The 21840-nt window shown below is 46.2% G+C and overlaps 1 protein-coding gene across 1 annotated transcript in view; it reads left to right on the top strand.

Annotated features, from left to right (window-relative positions):
• Window positions 1-8736: 8736 nt before the first annotated feature.
• The window catches only part of OSBPL10 (oxysterol binding protein like 10), a 307285-nt gene continuing 294181 nt past the window's right edge, over window positions 8737-21840 (top strand). The window contains exon 1 of the mRNA XM_032408850.1: window positions 8737-9017. Coding sequence (XP_032264741.1) covers window positions 8737-9017 — 281 coding nt within the window. The remainder of the gene's footprint in view (window positions 9018-21840) is intronic.

Raw genomic sequence — 21840 nt, 5'->3', positions numbered from 1 at the left:
GCCTAAGTGGCTCAGTTGGTTAAGCATCTGCCTTCAGCTCAGGTGATGATCCCAGGGTCCTGGGATTGAGTCCAGGCATCGAGCTCCCTGCTCAGCGGGGAGCCTGCTTCTCGCTCTGCCTGCCACTCCCCCTGCTTGTGCTCTCTTTTTCTCTCTCTTGCTCTCAAGTAGATTAAAAAAAAATCGTAAAAAAAAAACCCACCACACATTTATTACCTCATGGTTTCGGAGAGGCAGGGATCTGGAAGCAGCTTGGCTCGGTGGTTCCGGTGCAGGGTCTGTCATGGAGTTGGAGTGGAGCTGTCTGTCAGGGCTGCGGTCATTCCCCAGCTTGACCCAGTGATGATCTACTTTCAAAGTCACTCATGAGGCCATTAGCTGACCTCAGAAATTCTCCTTCCAAGGTGACTCACATAGTGGCTGGCATGTCTTAATTCCTCCTATGTGGGCTTATCCCTAGGTTGCCTGAGTGTCCCTCTGTCGTGGTAGGTGTTTCCTTTAGAATGTGTGAAGAAAGGGGAGGGGGGGCTCACCTAAGACAGAAACCACTATCTTTTTCTAACCTGACCTTGGGTGTGATATCTCGTCAGTTCGGCCATATTCTGCTCATTAGAAGTGGGCCACCAAGTCCATTCTATACTCAAGGGGAGAGGAATTTAGCTCCAGCTCTTGAGGGGAGACATATCACAGAAGGTGTAGACATATCTTTGAAAGCACTACAGCCCACCCTCAGGCCACAAATTATTTATATTCCTCTCATACGCAAAACACACTCATCCAGTCCTCAAGGGTCTCATTCCATCCTTGTACCAGCCAGAAGTCCAGAATCTTGTCATCTGAGTGTGGGCCAGGAAGAAGGCTCCTCAAGGTCAGCTCCTTGAATGTAGTTGTTGGGACCCCTGAAATGGAAGAAACAGGTCATCTGCTCCCCCTCCCCCAACACACAGTGGTGAAACAGGCATAGGGTAATTGCTCTAAATATTCCTGTTCAAAAAGGGAGCCAACAGAAGGCATGAAGGAATGAGTGGGCAATTCTAAAATCCCGTTGGGCAAAATTGCAGTCCAGTTGCAAGTTCCTTGACTGTGTCTCAAGGCCTGGGAATAATTCTCTGTGGTTCCTGACTCCCCTCTCTGAACCCTTGGCCCTCCCTTGTCAACCTTCTCTTTTCACAAAAGCTAACATTGTTTGCTCCATTTTCCTAACCCAAGTTTATAAAAATTTCTCCTACATTTCCTCCAAAAATCTAATAGTTTTACATCTTTCATTTTAGATTTTTTTTTTTAAGATTTTATTTTAAGTAACCACTACACTCAACATGGGACTCAAACTCACAACCCAAGATCAAGAGCAGCATGCTCCAGCAACTGAGCTAGCCAGGCACCCCTCACGTTTTAGTTTTTGATCCATTTTGATATAAAGTGTGAGATATAGGTCTTTTAGTTTTTGGCATATAAATGTCCAGTTGTTCTAGCACTATTTTTTTGTCGACTTGTTTTTAGAAATTATTTATTTTTCATTAACCTTCTATCTATTTTTCTGTTTAAGAGCTTAAATGAGTTCCTGCTCCAAGGAAATTTAGGACATCAAGGACTCCTCACATTGGGAAAATTCCCCTTTAAGTTACCACAGGGACCCAAAACACTGCCATATGGACCCCTCCCTGCGTGGTGCAGAGACAGCACTATTTGCTGAAATGTGGCAGAAATAACTCTGATGCCAGTTTCCAGACGAGGCTTCAAGAAGCTTTGCGTGCTTCCTATCTCTGGAAGCCTCAGTGCCATGAGAACAAGCCCAGCCTAGGCTGCCGGAGCAGGAGAGACCCTGCGGAGGAGAGAGAGCACAGTTGTCCCAGCCAAGGCCAACCTGGACCATCCAGCCAATGCTCAAACATGTGGGAAGACCCACTCAGGATCGGCACGGTAAAAGTTGACTCAGACTTTTTGGGAGTAATTTTGTAATATATGAGCCATATTTATAACATATATATGTGGTTTGACCCAGTCATTACAATTCCAGTCTCTTTTTCTAAGGAAATCGTTTAATGGAAAAAGTTACGTAAGTGGCATTTTTTATAATAGCAAAAGTTTGAAACACCCTAGCGTTCATCAATAGTGAAATGATTAAAATGGGGGGGTTTTACACATACACAATACTCTGTTACAAATGATGATATAGGGGCGTGTGGGTGGCTCGGTCGGTTAAGCGTCTAACTCCTGATTTTGGCTCAGGTCATGATCTCGGGGTTGTGAGATCAAGCCTGCCCTTGGGCTCCACACTCAGTAGGGAGTCTGCTTCTCACCCTCTCCCTCTGCCCCCCACCCCCGCTCGTGCTTTCTCTCTCTCAAATAAATAAATCTTAAAAAAAAAACCAAAAGAAACAAATGATAATATAGCTCTAAAGGAAACTGTCCGTACTATACACTTCAATCAACAAAACAAGTTAGGAATCATTATACATTTTATAGTAAGAACTTGTTTTTGAATAAGACAATATACAACTATGTTTTTCAATAGAAAATTGTCTGGAAGGATATATATAAATTATTAACAGGGTCTTTGTCTGAGAAGGTGTTATAAATGACTTTTTCACTTCCTACACTATACCTTTGGGCATGTGAATCTTTCAAAATAAGCATCTGTTTATTTTTATATTTATTTATTAATTGATTTTTTGAGAGAGAGAGCATGCACATGTGAGAGTTGGGGGGAGGGGGCAGAAGGACGGGGAGACAGAATCTTTTTTTTAAATTTTTTGAATTTAAATTCAATTATTAACATACAATGTATTATTGGTCTCAGAAGTAGAGGTCAGTGATTCATCAGTCTTATATAATACCCAGTGCTTATTACATCACGTGTCCTCCTTAATGTCCATCACCCAATTACCCCAATCCCCCTCCCCTCCAGCAACCGTCAGTTTGTTTCCTATGATTAAGAGTCTCTTATGGTTTGTCTCCCTCTCTGATTTCGTCTTGCTTTATTTTATCCTCTCTTCCCCTATGATCCTGTTTTGTTTCTTAAATTCCACATGAGTGAGATCATATAATTGTCTTTCTCTGATTGACTTAGCATAATACCCTCTAGTTCTACCCACGTCTTTGCAAATGGCAAGGTTTCATTTTTTATTGAAATGAAAGTAGTATTCCTTTTATTTAAAAAAAGATTTTTATTTATATATTTATTTGAGATAGAGCACAAGCAGGGGGAGCAGCAGAGGGAGAGGGAGAAGCAGGCTCCCCGCTGAGCAGGGAGCCCAATGAGGGGCTCTATCCCAGGACCCTGGGATCGTGACCTGAGCCGAAGGCAGACGTTTAACAGACTGAGCCACCCAGGTGCCCCTGAAAGTAGTGTTCCATTGTAGTATTCCATTGTGTGTGTGTGTGTGTGTGTATATATATAATATATATATATATACCACATTTTCTTTATCCATTCATCTGTCGATGAACACCTGGGCTCTTTCCATAATTTGGCTATTGTGGACATTGCTGCTATAAACATTGGGGTGTGAGTGCCCCTTCAGATCACTACGTTTGTATCTTTGGGGTAAATCCCTAGTAGAGCAATTGCTGGGTTGTAGAGTAGCTCTATTTTCAACTTTTTGAGGAACCTCCATACTGTTTTCCAGAGCGGCTGCACCAGCTTGCATTCCCACCAACAGTGTAGGAGGGTTCCCCTTTCTCCGCATCCCTGCCAACATCTATCATTTCCTGACTTGTTAATTTTAGCCATTCTGACTGGTGTGAGGTGGTATCTCATTGTGGTTTTGCTTTGTATTTCCCTGACGCCAAGTGATGTTGAGCACTTTTTCATGTGTCTTTTGGCCATCTGGATGTCTTCTTTAGAGAAATGTCTGTTCATGACTTCTGCTCATTTCTTGATTAGATTATTGTTCTTTGGGGGTTGAGTTTGATAAGTTCTTTATAGATTTTGGATACTAGCCCTTTATCTGATATGTCATTTGCAGATATCTTCTCCCAGTCTGTCGGTTGTCTTTTGGTTTGTTCGACTGTTTCCTTTGCTGTGCAAAAGCTTTTTATCTTGAGGAAGTCCCAATAGTTCATTTTTGCCTTTGTTTCCCTTGCCTTTGGAGATGTGTCTAGCAAGAAGTTGCTCTGGCCTGTGTTCTCCTCAAGGATTTTGATGGATTCCTGTCTCACATTTAGGTCTTTCATCCATTTTGAGTCTATTTTTGTGCATGGTGTAAGGAAATGATCCAGTTTCATTCTTCTGCATGTGGCTGTCCAATTTTCCCAACACCACTTGTTGAAGAGACCTGTCTTTTTTCCATTGGACATTCTTTCCTGCTTTGTCAAAGATTAGTTGACCATAGAGTTGAAGGTCCATTTCTGGGCTCTCTATCCTGTTCCATTGATCTATGTGTCTGTTTTTGTGCCAGTACCACACTGTCTTGATGATGACAGCTTTGTAATAGAGCTTGAAGTCCGGAATTGTGATGCCACCAACTTTGTTTTTCTTTTTCAACATTCCTCTGGCTATTCGGGGTCTTTTCTGGTTCCATACAAATTTTAGGATTATTTGTTCCAGCTCTGTGAAAAAAGTTAATGGTATTTTGATAGAGATTGCATTGAATGCATACATTGCTCTAGATAGCATAGACATTTAAACAATATTTGTTCTTCCAATCCATGAGCATGGAATGTTTTTCCATTTCTTGGTGCCTTCCTCAATTTCCTTCATAAGTGTTCTATAGTTTTCAGAGTACAGATCTTTTACTTCTTTGGTTAGGTTTATTCCTAGGTATCTTGTGGGTTTTGGTGCAATTGTAAATGGCATCGACTCCTTAACTTCTCTTTCTTCATGACCTGAACCAAAATCCAGAGTCGGCTGCTTAACCGACTGAGCTGCTCAGGTGCCACAGTTGCTATTTTTATTAAAAACACTTGGAACAGTGCCTTCCTGGCACACAGTAAGTGCTCAATGAATATCAGCTATTGTTTTTATTATCTGGGATGGAGAACACATCAGACCAAATGTTTCTTTTTTTCCTTCTTTTTTTTAAAGATTTATTTATTTATTTTACAGAGGGAGAGCATGCATGCGAGTTGGGGGAGGGGTAGAGGGAGAGAATCTTCAAGCAGACTGCTGAGCTCAGAGTCCAACACCACGGGGCTTGATCTCACGACCCATGAGATCATGACCTGAGCCAAACCCAAGAGTCAGACGCTTAACCGTCTTTTGTTCTCAAAATTGTTTTTCTAACATAAAGGCTTTCCTCTCCAAAGAGAATTTTGCAAGTATCTTTTGCAAGTATCTTGCTACACTAGGGTGGGTCAGGAAAGTTTTTTGTAAGAAGTGACTTTTAATACAAAACTCCATGGGTAGAAGCCCAAACCATGCAAGGAGAGCAGGGAAGAGGGCTGCTGGGAGGGGAGGACATCTGCCTCATCTCTCTCATGCTACCACCTTCTTCTTCCAGTGTGTCTGCTCCACTTACTTCTTGCTACCGACTTCCCTCCTTGGCCATTTCTGATCCCACACAATTGATTTGCTCTTGGCCCATCCTGCCTGCTATGGTCTGAATGTTTGTTTCTCCCAACTTCATACATTGAAATCCTTAGGCCCCGTGTGATGGTGGGGCCGTTGGGAGGAGCCCAAGCCCAGAAGGCGGAGCCCTCATGAATGGGCTTGTGCTCTTATAAAGGAGACCCCACTGAGTTCCCTAGCCCCTTCCTCCATGTGAAGATATAATAAATCTGGGGCCCTGCAGACTTCTCACAGGGATCTGACCATGCTGGCACCCTGATCTCGGACTTCCAGCCTCCAGAACTGTGAGAAATAAATTTGTTGTTAATAAGCCACCTGGCCATGGTATTTTGTTATAGCAGCCCGAACGGTCTAACACACTAGCCTTGACTATTCCTTTCAGCGTAGCCCCTCCTCCCTTCAACTGGACAATCTCAAGAGTCTCAGTTTTTTGGTCTAAGGTGAGAATTTGCTGCACTATCTCATGCACTCACAGATCAGCTGGGTAGGATGGAGTAATGGTGGTAGAGGTTGGATGATATGAAGTAAAATGATGGCACTTCTCCCCTTTCAACAGGAATTTAGGATTGAGAGTCTCCCATAAAAAGGGGTGTTATTCTGGCACATCATGACTGATATTTATAGTTCAGTATGTGCCCACCTCCTCAGTGTTCATATCAGTGAAGAACTTCATGGACACTCACATAGTGGTCCATATATCAGGTGGCTTAGACAAAGTATGCTGTGGTAAAAATGCTTCCTAAAATCTCAGTGTTGGGCGACTGGATTGAGCATCTGACTCTTGATTTCAGCTCAGGTCATGATCTCAGGGTTGTGAGTTTGAGCCCCTTGGGCTCCGCACTCAACTTGGGAGTCTACTTGAGATTCTCTCTCTCCCTCTGCCCCTCCCCTTGTTCGAGTGCACATGCTCTCTCTCTCTTTAAAATAAATTTTAAAAATCTTAAAAAAAAAATCTCGGGGCACCTGGCTCAGTCAGTTAAGCGTCTGCCTTCGGCTCAGGTCATGGTCTTGGGGTCCTGGGATCAAGCCCTGCATCGGGCTCCCTGCTCAGCGGGGAGTCTGCTCCTCCCTCTCCCTCTGCTCCCTCTCTCCCCGACCCCCTACTTGTGCTTTCTGCTCTCTCTTGTGCTCTCTCTCAAATAAATAAAGTCTTCAAAAAAATAAAATCTCTGTGATTTATAACAAACGCTTTGTGCACGTGACATGGCCAATGCTAATTGGTTTTGGCTGTGCTGAATTCTACACATCTTCTCACTCCAGGACCCAGACTGAAGGGGATCCTTTATCTGGGACATGCTGATCGCCTGGTAGAAGGAAAAGAGAACGATGGTTGAACTATATGATGGCTCTTAAAGCTTATGCTTGGAAGTGGTATATTTTACATCTGTTTATATTCCACTGGCCAAAGCAGCTCCACGGCCAAGCCTGGTCAATGAGGGAGGGAGGATACTCCCATAAGGAGAGGCGGTAAATATTTTGAACAAATAAACAGTCTCACATAGTCCATCACAGCCAGTAGTACCATTTGGTCCCATTTGGCAGGTAAGAAAATGAAGGCTAAAAGTGGTAACTCCATGGAGGTCATAGATTCCAACTCAGCTTGGTCTGGCTTCAGAGTCAGTCTTTTCTACCATGGAATCTCTTCTTCAGGGGATCTTTTCTCTTTTTACACTGTATAGGCAACTGGAATTGTAATTTATTCAGAGCATAACCACTTCTAATCAGCCCCAGGAGCTTCTCCATGAAAATTTCTAGAGGTAAACCACCTTTGAAAGCTTTGGGAAGCATATGAAGCTTCTATAGAAAGGGGTGGGGCTTGGGGAATTGCCCCCATGAGAGCTGACTCTATTCCATTTAGTAATTTTTTTTTTTAACTGTTGAATTATTTATCTGCTTTATGGGTTTGTGGATCCTTCGGGCAGGGATTACCTATCAATCTATCACCCTGTGTGTGTGTGTGTGTGTGTGTGGTGTCTGAGCTCCTCAAAGCTATTTTTCTAGATAATTTTAGAAACTTCCAGATTGCACTGGATATTTATACTCACAAAAATTATTAGTGGGGTGGAGAGAGTGCAACTCATCTACTTTTACCAAAGAGCAACAATTTTAGATTTAGAGACCTAGTTGCAGCAGCTCAGTGTATCTTGGGGTGGGGGTGCACTGAAGAAGTTAACAGCCAGCAGAGAATACATACTTCACTATGATTGTAAATCTCTGTTGATTTCCTTTGCCTTTAGTGCACTCTTACCCGTTTTAGGGTCCCTGGTTCCCAGGGGCTTGGCGCTGTATGGGAACACCGCTCGCTACGTTTGACTTGCCAGATTTACGCGTCCATCAGTGTGGGGATTAGGGTGAGGCGAGTGAGGCGCCCAGAGCACTCAATGTAAGGAGGCACTGCCAGGAACCTGGGTTCTCTTGCCCTACTTCAGTCCGGGCCCTGCTGTCCACGATGCATTTACCATAACTCCGCAGCGTGAAAATGCCCGGGCGAGCTTACCTGTGAGAAGCACCTGCCCTCCCGCCCCTACCCGACATGCAGGAGAACCTGGACGACGTCGCCGCCCTGTTACTTTGCTCGGCCCGTGAGGCTCATTTCCAGGTTACCGTGTATGTGTGTCTGGCCCCGGCGTGGTGCGCCAGGCAGAGGGAGGGACGGTGCGCGTGTGCCCGTGCCAGGCCGGGCGGGTCCATATCCGGGTGGGTGGGGCCGCCCCTCCCTCCAGGTCCCGAGGTGGGTGGGGGGTGGGGAGGAGCGCGCGGAGATTCCCTTTCGCCCCTCCGGCTCCGAGAGGGGGCGGCAGAAGGAACGCGAGGGTGACAGGGCGTGCCCACCCTGCGGCTGGGCGCCCGGCAGCGCCCCCCGCCCCCGGGCCTGAGCGGCCGCTGGGACTCGAAAGAAGAGGAAGAGGAACCCGAGGAGGGCTCGCCGAACCTGCCACCCGCTCTCCGAACTTGCCGAGGAAACTAGTGCGGAGGGAGGGGCCGGGGCCGGGGCCGCGGCAGGAGGAGGGGCGGCCGCAGCTGCATCCAGCCCCGTTGGCTTCCTTCCCAGCTCTCCTTCGCCTCCTCCTCTTCCTCCTGTATGAGTCAGGCATTTCCCGGGGATTTGGAGCAGCCACGCGCGGCCCGGGCGCCGGGAGCTGTAGCAGCCGCCGCCGCCGCGCCAGCAGCCCCAGCGCCGGGGCCGCCACCGCGGCGGGCCCCCGCGTTCCCGGCGCGCACGGACCATGGAGAGGGCGGCCCAAGGCGCAGACGGCGGCGGGGGCAGCAACAGCAGCAGCCGCAGCAGCAGCCGCGCCACCTCGGCGGGCTCGTCGCCCTCCTGCTCCCTGGCCGGCCGGGGGGTCTCCAGCCGGTCGGCGGTAGCGGGCCTCGGCGGCGGGGGCAGCCGCAGCAGCCCGGGCTCGGTGGCCGCTAGTCCGTCCGGAGGAGGCGGCCGCAGGCGGGAGCCGGCGCTCGAGGGCGTGCTCAGCAAATACACCAACCTCCTCCAGGGCTGGCAGAACAGGTAACGCGCCCGCCGCCCGCGCCCCCGCGCGCCCCTCCCGCGCGCCGCTGTCCGTGTGTGTGTGCGTGCGTGCGCGACGGGGCCAGCGGCCGAGCGGGTGCTGCCTCCGCCGGGGGCCCTCCCTGCGTCCCGGCGCCTCTCCAGGTGCGGTGCCCGGGATGGGGCGCGCCGTGACCCCACCCCAGGACCGCAGCGCAGTGGCGGGGAGGGGCGCGAGGGCCCCGGCTTTCTTCTGTACGGGCACCTGCAGGGACTGGAGTGGCGGGAGGAGCGCGCTGGTCCCAGGGCCCTGCCTGCTCGCGGCTTCCCGCACTCCTGAAGAATGGCTGAGGAAGGGAGGCAGAGGGGGCGTGCTCTGTGCCTGGACGGAAAAGCTTTAATACAGCTGGTCCCATCAGAACAATTCTCCCCGTAGTATAGTTCCTTTACAACTTCAGTGTTTAAAAACACCACCACCACCAACAGAAACCTACCACTCCTCGGCGCCTTCCGGAGCGCGTGCTACCTCCCGCCCCGTTGGTGGCTTGAGACCTCCAATCTCTGCAACAGAAGTTTAGTTTTTTTCTTTTTTAAAAACAACCTCTCCCCTTTGGAAATGGACAGTTTGCTATTTAAAGTGTTGTTATTTTTTCCCCCTTTAGGTGCCTTTTTGAAGTTCTTTGTTCACTCACTCTACCCTCACAGTTGGGGAACCTAGTTAATGGCCACGTGGAAGGATGGGGATGTCAAGGGAAGGGGCTCCCAGCACACTTGTATTGGGGGTAATATGTGGGACACAATAGAGAGGATAGTGAGGAAGACTTGGATGGAGCGGTTGTGGTACTGCTATTTACAGGTTTTTTGTTTGTTTGTTTGTTTTTACTTTGTTTTTCAAAAACAAGCCAGAGGGAGATACAAATGTCCACACAAGAGGAATGGGGGCTTTTTGGAGAACTTGATGAGATCTTTTGTCCTGCCCTTAATAGCCCTTGGGTCTTAGGACTTGGGGTTCTTAAGGATGCTTGTGAAGTTTGAGTCATACCCTGGGAGCTCTTACTTCTCTCTGCTGGTTACCCTAGATTCCTTGGTGCTCTCTCCCGGCAGATGGATTGGAAATGTTCAGATTGCTTCCAGCAGAAACTTTGATCAGGCAGTTATTTCACATGAAACTCAACTAGGAGGAAGATGACTTCCTAAGTATGGAAACTGAGTTGTTTCTATATAGATATTATAGACAGAGAACTTTCTGAGTCACCTGGGTTTCCTCGGAGATCTGCTACCATGTCAGTGGAAGTTGCACTATAACTTTTGAATCCTTCTATTTCTCAAAATAGCCCTGGTGTCTACTGTTGCCTCTCCCTTTTCCCCTTCAATTTTTGAAAGCTGAAAAAGAACAGGTAGAGTGTGTAGGATGAGGGAGAAATGAGATGACTAAATCTGATTTCAGTTCTTGGTAATTGTGCCTTGTTGGTGACAGCATCTGGTTTGTGTGTTGGGCAGTCACTTTTAATGCTCTCTCTCTCTCTCTCTCTTTTTTTTACAAGTAGCTTATGAGGCCAACAGAGATTGTACCCTGGATTACAGTTGTTTCACTTGGGGACAGTATTTTACCTGCAATGCATATTAAAGGATTTGTTCTTTGCAGTGGATTTAGGAGGAATTGGAGTCACTCGTGCTTTTGTATAATTTTAAATCCACTGGGGTATTTAGGTTATGCCAGATTGAGAAGAGGCAAAATTGATAATAATAATAATAATAGTAATAATAATATCGATGTGATTGCAGGCTACATGGGTGAAATGCACTGCACACACTGGCGAAGTCTTATCTTTGTTGAGTTTATTTACTGTGATTTATAGCCACCAGTGTTTATTCTTAACCACAGTAGACTCACTATTTCCTCAACCACTGACTCCAAAAGCATTGTCTCTTTCTAATGGTTAGTGTCTCAGTGTCTAGGTCTCTGTTCCCCACATCCACGTTCTCTGAACTGTGGCTGAGGGTCCATTAGGGGTCTGGAGAGGATTTATGATGATTCAGTGACTGCACATTTTTCCCTTCTCAAGGGGAGGTCTGGAACAGTGAAAAGGAAATGAGAAGAAGAGAAAGACAATATATTCACTTGTTCATGAGTTTGTTTATTCAGAGACTATTTATTGAGGACCTACTATGTGCCAGGCACTGTTCTCAGAGCTGGAGCTACTCCAGTGTGCAAAAGGCACAGGCATCTTCACATGAAGTAGCTGAGGAGATGCAGAATTAAAAAGTAGAAGGAGGGGCCCCCGGGTGGCTCCGTCGTTGAGCGTCTGCCTTCGGCTCAGGTCATGATCCCAGGGTCCTGGGATCGAGCCCCGCATCGGGCTCCCTGCTCGGCAGGGAAAAAAAAAAAAAAAAAGTAGAGGGAGTCCAGAGCTCGCTAGTCTAGGGGAATGCCTTGGTACAAATAGTGGGGTGAGCTGATGCAAATTACCTTCACTTTTGGACCTCATGGCATATTCTTTTGGCAGTACTTTTGAAGTTGCCTGCACTTAATGACAAATCTCCAGCCACAAAGTTCTTAGCATGCATTTCCAGGCTGCCATGCTGTTGATCGTACCCTTCACCGGCTCCCAGGATGTGGTACCTATCAGCCGCTAGCAGTTTTTACTCTAGTGTCCTCTTGCATAACCTCAAGTTGCTGTATAGCATATATTCTAACGCTCAGCAGCACGTTCTGCTGCAATTCACTTGTAGCACACTCGGCCCCGTCACCACACCCTGGGGAAGGCAGTTTGGGCCAGAACATAAACGAGGTGACATAAAGAGAGGCTACAGGAGAGAAGGCTGCACATTGTGGGACACACTCAAGTCAGGAGAGTACATCCAGAGCACTTGGCTCACACTCATTGGCTGAGGGAATGTGAAATAATCAGAGCATGGTGAAAAATGTACATTAAGGAGACTCTGTAATTCATCATTACAGCTAAGGAAAAATATTTCAGGTGTAATAGTTAGGTATAGTTCTATAGATGGTGTTAAAGAGTGAATGCATCTAAACAAATGGGCAAAACAACCTCAGAAGTGGCAGGTGCTATGGAAGATTAAAAAAAATACAGTTAACCCTTGAACAACTAAGGGGTTAAGGGTACCGACCCCTATACAGTCAAATATCCTCATATAACTTTCGACTTCCCCAGAACATAACTACTAATAGCCTACTGTCAACCAAAAGCCTTACCAATAACATAAACAGTTGATGAACACGTTTTGTCTGTTATGTGTCTTATATAGTATAATAAAGTAATCTAGAGAAAAGAAAATGTTATTAAGAAAATCATAAGGGAGAGAAAATACACTTCGGTACTGCTGTATTTATGTAAGAAAAAAATCTGTGTATACATGGACCTGCACAGTTCGAACCCTTGTTCAAGGGTCAACTGTATTAAAAAAATGATGAGAAATAAGTATTTGTGGAAATAATTTTGTGTGACTCTAGTGTCTTTACTGCTATTCACATTTTAATCTAGAACACTATCTGTTCACTCACCTTTTGGTTTTCATATGGAGTGAACCAGGGGGAGAGAGAGCCCCAAGAGCTAGGAGAGGCAGGCCAGTGCCAGGTCACATGGTGCCTTGTAGGCCAGGGGAAGAATTAAGGCTGTGTTCTGGTGGTCCAAAAGGATTTTAGGCAGAGAAGTGACGTGGTCTGATTTGTGCTTTAAGAAGTTCACTCTGGGGGTACCTGGGTGGCTCTAGTTGTTTGAGCATCTGCCTTCGGCTCAGGTCATGATCCCAGGGTCCTGGGATCGAGCCCTGCATTGGGCTCCCCACTTGGCAGGGACCCTGCTTCTTCCTATCCCTCTGCCTGCAGCTCTCCCTGCTTGTGCTCGCTCACTCTCTGTCAAATAAATGAATAAAATCTTAAAAAAAAAAAAAAAGCTCACTCTGGGTACTATGTGGAGATGAGATTTTCAAAGGGTCAGTCAGATAGAAAAGCAGAGAGACCACTGAGGAGCTCCTCATGGGGGTCCAGGCAAGAGATGCTGGCGGCTTGCAGCTGGGAGACAGAAGAAGTGGAGAAAAGGTACAGATTTGGGGTGGGGAGGCTAGAAATTACTGATGGGTTGGATGAGGAGGTGAGAGAAAGAGAGGGCCAAGGAGAACTTTTGAGTTTGCAGCCCTGAGAGACTTGGGATGTTGAGGTGTCCTTTATAGAGATGAGGGTCACGGGGAGGAACATGTTTGTGGGGAGGATGGGGGACAACCAGGAGTTCCCTTTGGGCTGTGTTCAGTTTGAGATGTCTATACCTAGTAGAAATTGGCCATATGAACTCTAATTTGCCCTAAGGCTAATTTTTTTTTTTAAAGATTTTATTTACTTACTTGACAGAGAGAGAGACAGCGAGAGGGAACACAAGCAGGGGGAGTGTGAGAGGGAGAAGCAAGCTCCCTGCTGAGCAGGGAGCCCGATGCGGGACTCGATCCCAGGACCCTGGGATCACAACCTGAGCCGAAGGCAGATGCTTAATGACTGAGCCACCCAGGCCCCCCACCCCCCCAAGGCTAATTTTAATCTCAAACCCAAATAGAACTATTTTGGGTTTGCTCATAACATCAAGTGTTTGAGAAAATAATTTCTAATTGGATCTAGGAAGTTATATTTAAATATTTGAGGGTCTTCATTGCCATTCAGTTTTTATTATCTAGAGAAAAGAAGACATTGCAAATATGAAACCCACGTCCAACGTGTGTGTGTGTGTGTGTGTGTGTGTGTGTGTGTATGTGATCGGTGGGGTTGTAAGAACTCAGTAAAGTATTAAAAGGCAAGGGGCGCCCTGGGTGACTCAGTCGGTTAAGCATCTGACTCTTGATTTCAGCTCAGGTCATGATCTCAGGGTCGTGAGATCGAACCCCACATTAGCTCCATGCTCAGCAGGGTGTCAGCTTGAGATTCTCTCTCCCCCCTGAACCCTCTTACGTGCATAAATAAAATACATAAATAAATCTTTAAAAAATATTAAAAGGCAAATCTTGAATAGAATAAGTGTGGTAAGTATCAGCAAAAAAACACCTCAGGCCAGCAGTGGACATTTATTTAGAATGTAAGGGGAGTGTGGACTTGGGGGCCAAACTCCGACATCAATATTTAGCATATGTGTTACCTTGGGCCAGTTCCTTAATTGCTCTGGGCTTCTGTTTTCTCATCTGTTAAATGGAGAAAAGATGTTACCCTTCTCATTAGTTCAATGTGAAGATTACATGAGGATACTGGTCTATAAGTGGCTGAGAACAGTGCATAGCAAGATCTGGCGAACTAGAGGCTATTATTGGATCTTCAATTTGTCCCTCTTAAATGGATCCTTTCTGGTCCATAAAGTTCTTGGTTTATTTTCTGAATGCTGTGGTTACGCTGAGACTCCATTAACATAATTATCCCAGAGTTCTTTGGTGAGGATATGAGGATTTGGTTTTGAAGGGATCATTTTAAAACTTGGAACCCAGCAAACATTTGCATCAACATGGCAAGTGACTTACTCCCCTCCTCCAGCCTCAGATCCTTATATCCCTTCCCTGCTCTATTTTTCTCCATAACCACCACCATCTGACATGCTCCATACTTTACTCTGGTCCCTGCACGAGATGTAAGCTCCCTGAGGACAGAGAATAATTTGTCTGCCTTATTCACCGCTGTATCCCCAGTGTCTAGAACAGAGTCTGGTGTATAATAAGGGTTCAGTAGATACCATGGAATAACTGAGAGACTGAATGAATGACAGAGAAGAAGTTAAACCAGGGTTTACTTGTGTTTTGGCCGGTGTAGGCTACTATTATTGTGATTCTTGGTTCTCTGCCTGCTTTTATAGCCTGTCCCTGAGTTCATAGGTCTATCATTTGCCCTGCTCTCAGCAAACATCAGTCTTTGTCGTCCGGGTCAGCAAGTCTGACTCATCTTGTGACATGCCCACCCTGACTTAGGGCCCACCACTGCCCACCTAATGTGGGCCTTTAGTGGCCAAATATCCAGGACCTGCTTTTGACCTGATCTGCATTAATGACATGCTTGAGAATGCAGTGTTTAGCCTCTGGTCATGATTTTCCAGGGTTTTGGGGCTACTTGGCTCATTTAGAAAAGTTGGAGGGGGTACGTATATTAACTTTTAAAACCACACTGAATTAAAATGAATGCTTTCTGAGTACTCCGCAAATTTTAGAGGCGGTTGGTGATACCAGGGTTGAAAAATCACGGCTCTGGGTTTTATGTTCTTGCCCACGTGTACTTAGAAAGTATTCACACATCTTGCTGGTCTGGCTTGCCAGATTGTTATGGGCCTGCATACTCAAATCCTTTAGGGACACTGGATTACTTCACAGACAGTGATAATAAAGGGGTGGTTGCCTAGGTTACAAAACAGCATATAATGTGATTTATTCACTTATGGTTCAAAGTATTTATTGAGCACCTGCCTGAGTTAACCACTCCCTACGGGATGTGCTCTTCCCCTCCCTTTTTAAAATGGATGCGTATTTGAGGAGATTTACGCCAAATGGTTACCATGGTTTTCCTTTGTTGGCGGGATGGTGGGTGATATTATTTCTCCTCTTTTCTTTTTTCCATTATTTCTTTTTCCTGAGGTGAACTTACATCCATTCTGCAGTCTGAAAATTATAGAGGAAAAAAAAAAGCTTTTCATGTATCTCTGAATAACTAGTTTTTGAGAGTAAATTTGAAGTCTAACATACATTCAGAAGAGTACACAACTCATAAGTGTACCTAGTTCAATGGATTTTCATAAATGGAACATACCCAGATCAAGAACCAGCAGCCAGCCCCCTCCCCCATCCCTCATGGTCATTTTCCCCGTAGGGCCTCCACTGTTGGCTTCCAGCACCTTGCATGAGCTAGGCCTCTTTTTGAATTTCATATTGTACGTGTGATCTTTTGTGCCGGACATCTTGCTCTTAACGTTATGTTTGTGAGCCCCATCCATGTTGCTGTGTATAATTGTAGTCTTTGTCCACTGCTGTCTACTATGTGGGTATACTAAACACACTGACACTTATCACAGATTGATGTTTGAGCTCTTCCCAGGTTTTCCTTGCGAATAGTGCTGGCATGGTTTTAGAGAATGTATATATGCATTTCAATGGGTGTATACCTAGGAGTGAGATCTTGGGTGATAGTGTTGGCAAATGTCCAGCTTATTAGAGGCCGCCAGAGAGTTTTACAAAGTGCTTGTGTCTGTTAATAACTCCCACCAGAAGTGCATGAGGGTTCTAGGGGCTCCACATCCTCATCTACACTTGATAGTGTCTATTCTTGTTTTAGCCAGTCTGATGGGTGTATGGTGGCATCTGATTATGGCTTTAATTCCTTGATGACTAATGAAGTTTAGCATCTTTTTGTGTGCCTGCTGGCCATTTGGATTTCACATTTTGTTAGGTGCTATTTAAGTCCTTGATCATTTATATACTGGAGTATCTGCCTTTTTCATATTGACTTGGGAAAGTTCTTTATATATTCTGGATATGAGTTTGTTGATGGGAATATGTACACATGCACATGGGCACTGCATACATAGAGCAGATATCTTCACTTGTGGTTTGCCATGTCATCTCTTTAACCAGTGCCTTGATAAACACAAATTTTAAATTATAATATAGTCACATTTAAAATTTCTGTCCTGGGGTGCTTGGGTGGCTCAGTTGGTTAAGCAGCTGCCTTCGGCTCAGGTCATGATCCTGAGCCCTGCGTCGGGCTCCCTGCTCAGCGGGAAGTCTGCTTCTCCCTCCCCCCTCTGCTCCTCCCCCCCTGCCCGAGTTCCCTCTCTTTCTCTCTGTCAAATAAATAAATAAAATCTTTAAAAAAAATAAATTTTTTTTCCTTTATGATTAGTTCCTTTTGAGTCCTGTTTAGGAAATCTTTGCCTACTCTATAGTCATGAGGCTGTTCTCTGATGTATTCTTTCAAGAAAAAAAAACTTTTATTAATTTGAACATTTCTTAAAAGTTTGAATTGATACTGGAGGATGTGGAAGCTGGCAGAAACAGTACTGGATTTAAGGCTCCCAGTCTGTATTAGTTTCGTTTGGCTGTTATAACAAATGATAACAAACTTGGAGGCTCCCAACAACAGCTGTTTATTTTCTCATGGTTCTGGAGTCCAGAAGTCTGAAGTTAGTTTCACTGGGCCAAAATCAAGGTCTTGGCAGGCTCACGATTTCACCAGATACTCGAAGGGAAAATTAATTTCTTGCTTCCTCCAGCTTCTGGTGGCTGCCGGCATTCCTTGGCTCATAAGGCGTCACTCCAGGTTCTGCCTCTGTCTTCATGTTGCCCTCTCCTCTGTGTGTGTCCAGTCTCCCTCTTCCTCCCTCTTAGAAGGACTCCTGTGATTGCGTTTAGGGCCCACCCAGATCATCCAGGATAATCGCCCCATCTTAAAATCCTTGGTTGAATCTTATCTGCTGTATGCGCTGTACCGTAACATTCGCAGGTTCCGGGGATTAGGACGTGGACATCGTGGGGGTAGGTAGGGTATGGCACACACAGCCTAATTCTAAGGTGGTTCTGAAGCTCTCTTGTCTCCCTTCCCCATCCACCTTTCCCACCCTTCTTTGGTTGCCATTATTCTTTGGTAGGCATTATTGTGAGGGAAACTCTTTCTAATGCCGGGCAGCAAACCTCATTTGCTTTCTTGGGCAAATCAGACTTTCTTTGGGCTTTCTGTAAATACCATTGAACAATCACTTTGGTAGTAAGTAGTATACATGTAATAATCCGTGTTTTCCATTTTGTCATCTGAATGACTCATTAGCCTGAGGACTTGTTTTTTTTAAAGGTATAATTAAATACAATAAAATGCACAGGTCTCAGGTGTTCTGTTTGATGAATTTTGACAATTGTTTGCACCATATAACTACTGCTTCAGAAAGTACAGAACATTCTCTGATTCCCCCCGCCTCAATTTCTCTGTGCTCCTTGACAGTCAGTTCTCCTTCCCCTGCAATCTGTTTCTGATTTTTATCACCATGAATTAATTCTGTCTGTTCTTTTGTCTGTTTCATATCGATGCATCCATATAGGATATCCTTTTTGGAGTCTGGTTTATTTTGGTCAGCCTGATGTTCTGAGATTTATCCATGATGCTGCATCTATCAGTAGATTATAATTTTGTTGTTGTTGTTGTTGAGTAATATTATATTCTGTGGGTATGCTACAGTTTATCCATTCACTCATAGGTGGACATTTGGGTTGTTTCCAGTTTTTGGCTATTATCAATAAAACTGCTGTTTGTGTATAAGTCTTTGTGTGGGCACATGCTTTTATTTCTCTTGGGTAAATTTCCTAGGGATGGGAATTGCAGGATCATAGGATAGGGGCATGGAGAGACTCCCAGAGTGTTTTCCAGAGTGGCTGAACCATCTCCCACTCCCCCAGCACTGTCTGAATGAATGGGTTGCTCCCCATCCCGGCCACCTTCTGAGAGGGGCAGTCTGTAGGAGCACAGGGTGATGAAGTGGTTAGACCTCCTTGCCATTCCAGCTTCGCTTCTTTTTTTGCGGCGTGACCTTGGGCAAGTCACTTAACTCTTTGGGCCCTGGTTTGTTCATCTGTGCAATGATGGTGACCTTGTAGGGTCTCTGTGAGGCTGCCACGGGTGGCAGGTCTAGCGCAGTGGGTGGCGCTCGGTCGGTCCGCAGCAGAAGTTTGTCTCCTGGGAGTCTTATATTTTAGACCGGTGGGTAACTTTGTGGAACTGCGGGGACGAGTTGGTGGTCGTTTTAGACCCCGCCTTAGCAGACAGGCAGATATTTCTGAGCCTTTTCTCCTCTGCGCGGGGACCTAGGTGACAAATTATTTGATTTGCCTCGTGGATGACTGTCTCCATTTGCTGCGGAGCCTGGGGTTCCTCAGAGTCTGCTCTGGTGGACAGTTGTTTGAAAACCCTGGGAAAAAGAAGAGATGTAGCCTTTGTGTCCCGAAAGGAGGTTTGAAACGATTGTGCTGGAAATGTGGGAGGCTTTCTGCTGCTCTGCCTGGCTCCTGCCTGATGCGATTTGGGGCCAGGCCAAGACAGAACTAAAAAGAAAACCATCCAGAATGTGACTTTTGATAACCCAGACTGGATCGAATATGGTCACAGCCCAGAAAGAAAGTGCTTTATTTGTGCCTCATATAATGACATCAATAATTATGATAAAATTAGGAAACATTATACACAGTCCTGTGGCAAGCCTATTCTTTGAAGGTCAAAGAAGGCATTTGAGCCACGAATAACTTTTTCATGTTTTGCTGTAGTTTTCAGAGGGCTGTTTATGTTTTTATGTGGTTTGGGCCCTTTCTATAAATATTTTGACGAAAATGTAACAAGTTGAAAGGCCACCAGCATCAGTTTTTAGTGACTCTTTTCCAGCACGTGGTAAGGGTTTATCTGCAAAGCCAGTTGCATGATCAGTGGCCTCTGAGCAGAGGAGGAGTATGGGATGGGACCGCCGAGGAAGCGGTGGGATTCACGAAGTTCTCCCCTGTGTGGGTCGGCCTGGGGTTCTGCCCGAGCCCCTTGTTCGGGGGGAGTCACATGGGTTTGGTGATGGAGACAGATGACCCTCAGCTGGTCGGCAATGGTCAGTCTGTCCGAGGCTGCCACAGTTTTCCCAGGCCTTTTGGTTGTGAAGTAGAATCTGGACGGAATTGGGAAACTTTCCAAGTCCCGAGTAGGCAGACAGTATCAGCCCCCAGATACACTCCTCTTTGCTTGTAATTAGGCCTGCTGGAATGTTCATACCCCACATATTTGTGGGGCACCTTTTGTGTGTCTGCCGAATGCCAGGCGAGACGCCGAGGACACAGGAACAAGAAGCACAGGCCGTATCTTGAGGAGCTGACAGCCTAACAGGGGTGGGCAAACTCTTCCTTAGAGGGCCAGGTAGTCAATATTTCAGCCTTCGTGGGCTATCCAGTCTCCGTGGCAACCGCGCAACGCTCGCATGGCAAACAAGCGGGTGTGTCTGTGTTCCAACAAAACTTTGTTTACAGAAACAGGTGGTGGGCTGGATTTAGCCGGTGGGATGGAGTTTGACCATCCCTGCTCTAAAATGACACCCAGGCCCCTTAATCAATTAGTGGAGGCAGCCTAGAGTGGTGGCTCAGTACGGATTCTATGGTCCGAAGGCCTGGGGCTTGAATCCTGCCTCGGCTTTTTACTACCTGCTTGACTTTGGACAAGCTGGAACAACCTCTCCGTGCCTCCGTTTCTTTATCTGTGAAGTGTGGGGTGATACAGCGTCCGTGTCCTAGGGTCGTTGGGATGGACTGAGAAGCTGCGTGTGCGGGCCTGAGGACAGCGGCTGGCACTCATTAGATGCAAGCCGCCCTTACCGTACAGCTGGTGGATCTCCCGTAAGGGAAGCACCTGGCAGGGGGAGCACCAGCTCTTTCTGGGGATGGTGGGGAGAGAGGGGCAGGGGAGCAAGACTAGAATGTTGAGGAGAGCGGCTCATCACGCAGACAGGAGCCGGGGGAAGGCTCCCCGGGGAGGAGGCTTTGTGAGGACACAGGTTTGGAAACAGGACAGACGAGATAGATTTGTTGTGGCTGCAGGTGGTATGTGGGGTGCGGCCAGTTGCGAGGCGGTAAAAGGCTACTGCATGCTGAGACCACAGATCGTAAGCTGTTGGTGTTACTGGAAAGGGGAGGAATACATTTGTGGGTCCAGGAAGCGTCATATTTTACATCTGTTATCCAGTTGAATCCTTACAGTGAGCTAGGGGTATTGCAGATCTATCCATTCTCTCCTCCTTCTATAGTCACAGAACCCCACGTTCTAGCTAGATACACGGTTGTCCCAGATAAAACTATATTTGCACCCTTCCTTTCCCTCACAGCTAGGGATGACCATGTGATTATATTCTAGACACAGGCAGAGTTCTCACAAAGTAGTCCTTTGGAACCATCTTTGTACCCTTCCTTCTTTTTCCTTTGCTCTTGGAATATAGACATATGGCCGCAACCAGAATACAGACGTGGTGGTTAGAATTCTGGCAGCCATCTGGAGGCTTGAGGTGACTGAGATGAAGGCCATCAAGACAGAAGAGACTTGGCCTCTGATGACTCTGTTGATCAGAGCCCTCTCACAAACCTTGGGCTGCCAACCTCTGGAATTTTCCATGATAGGGAGAATAAGCATTTTTTAAAAGCCACTATTCACAGCCAGATCTAACCCTAACTGATGCAGGTCGAATCTCTGTTCTCCTGAGGAAGAAACTGAGGCATACAGTGACATAAGTTGCCCAGTCGGTAAGTTGTGGAGCCACAATGTGTCTGACTCCAAAGTATATTTTCTTTCCACCACTCTGGAAAGAACTTGGAGATCTTCAACCCCCTCATTACATCGATGAGATCACGGAGGGCTTTGCCTCAGGGTAGACCTGTTCCAGCTCATTTCACCGCAAGATAATCATTATTCTGTTTTATCCCTCACTCTCGCTCTCCTGCTGTGGCCTTCCCAAAGAAGGGGTCTCGTGTTTTAATTAGTGGTTTTGTTTCCCTCCCATGGGCAGAATCTCTTTCTGTGAGTAGTTGATGTCTGGTGGTCTTTTTCCTTGGTGAGAAAGCATCACTGCTTCAGGGCCGTGTTTAGAGCCTTCATAGTCCTCCTTAGTAATGACTTCGCTTGCTCGTCCTGTCCTTTCTTTACCTGGGCTTTTAGGGCTGGTGGAGGGGGCTCCTCGGCCCATTGACTTTGTCTAAGAACTGGCAGATGAATCTTGATTTACACAGAAGCCTCCCAGTTCATTAAGCTCAGAATGCAGACTTTGGCCGACAGGGGTCACATGTTTTGAACATACTTTGCTTTTCAGATTCC

This window comes from Phoca vitulina, unplaced genomic scaffold (genome assembly GCF_004348235.1).
Source record: "Phoca vitulina isolate PV1807 unplaced genomic scaffold, GSC_HSeal_1.0 scaffold10, whole genome shotgun sequence".
NCBI classification, from domain to species: Eukaryota; Metazoa; Chordata; class Mammalia; order Carnivora; family Phocidae; genus Phoca; species Phoca vitulina.
The sequence above is the reverse complement of the archived record's forward strand: the minus strand, read 5'-3'. Positions and strand labels throughout refer to the sequence as shown.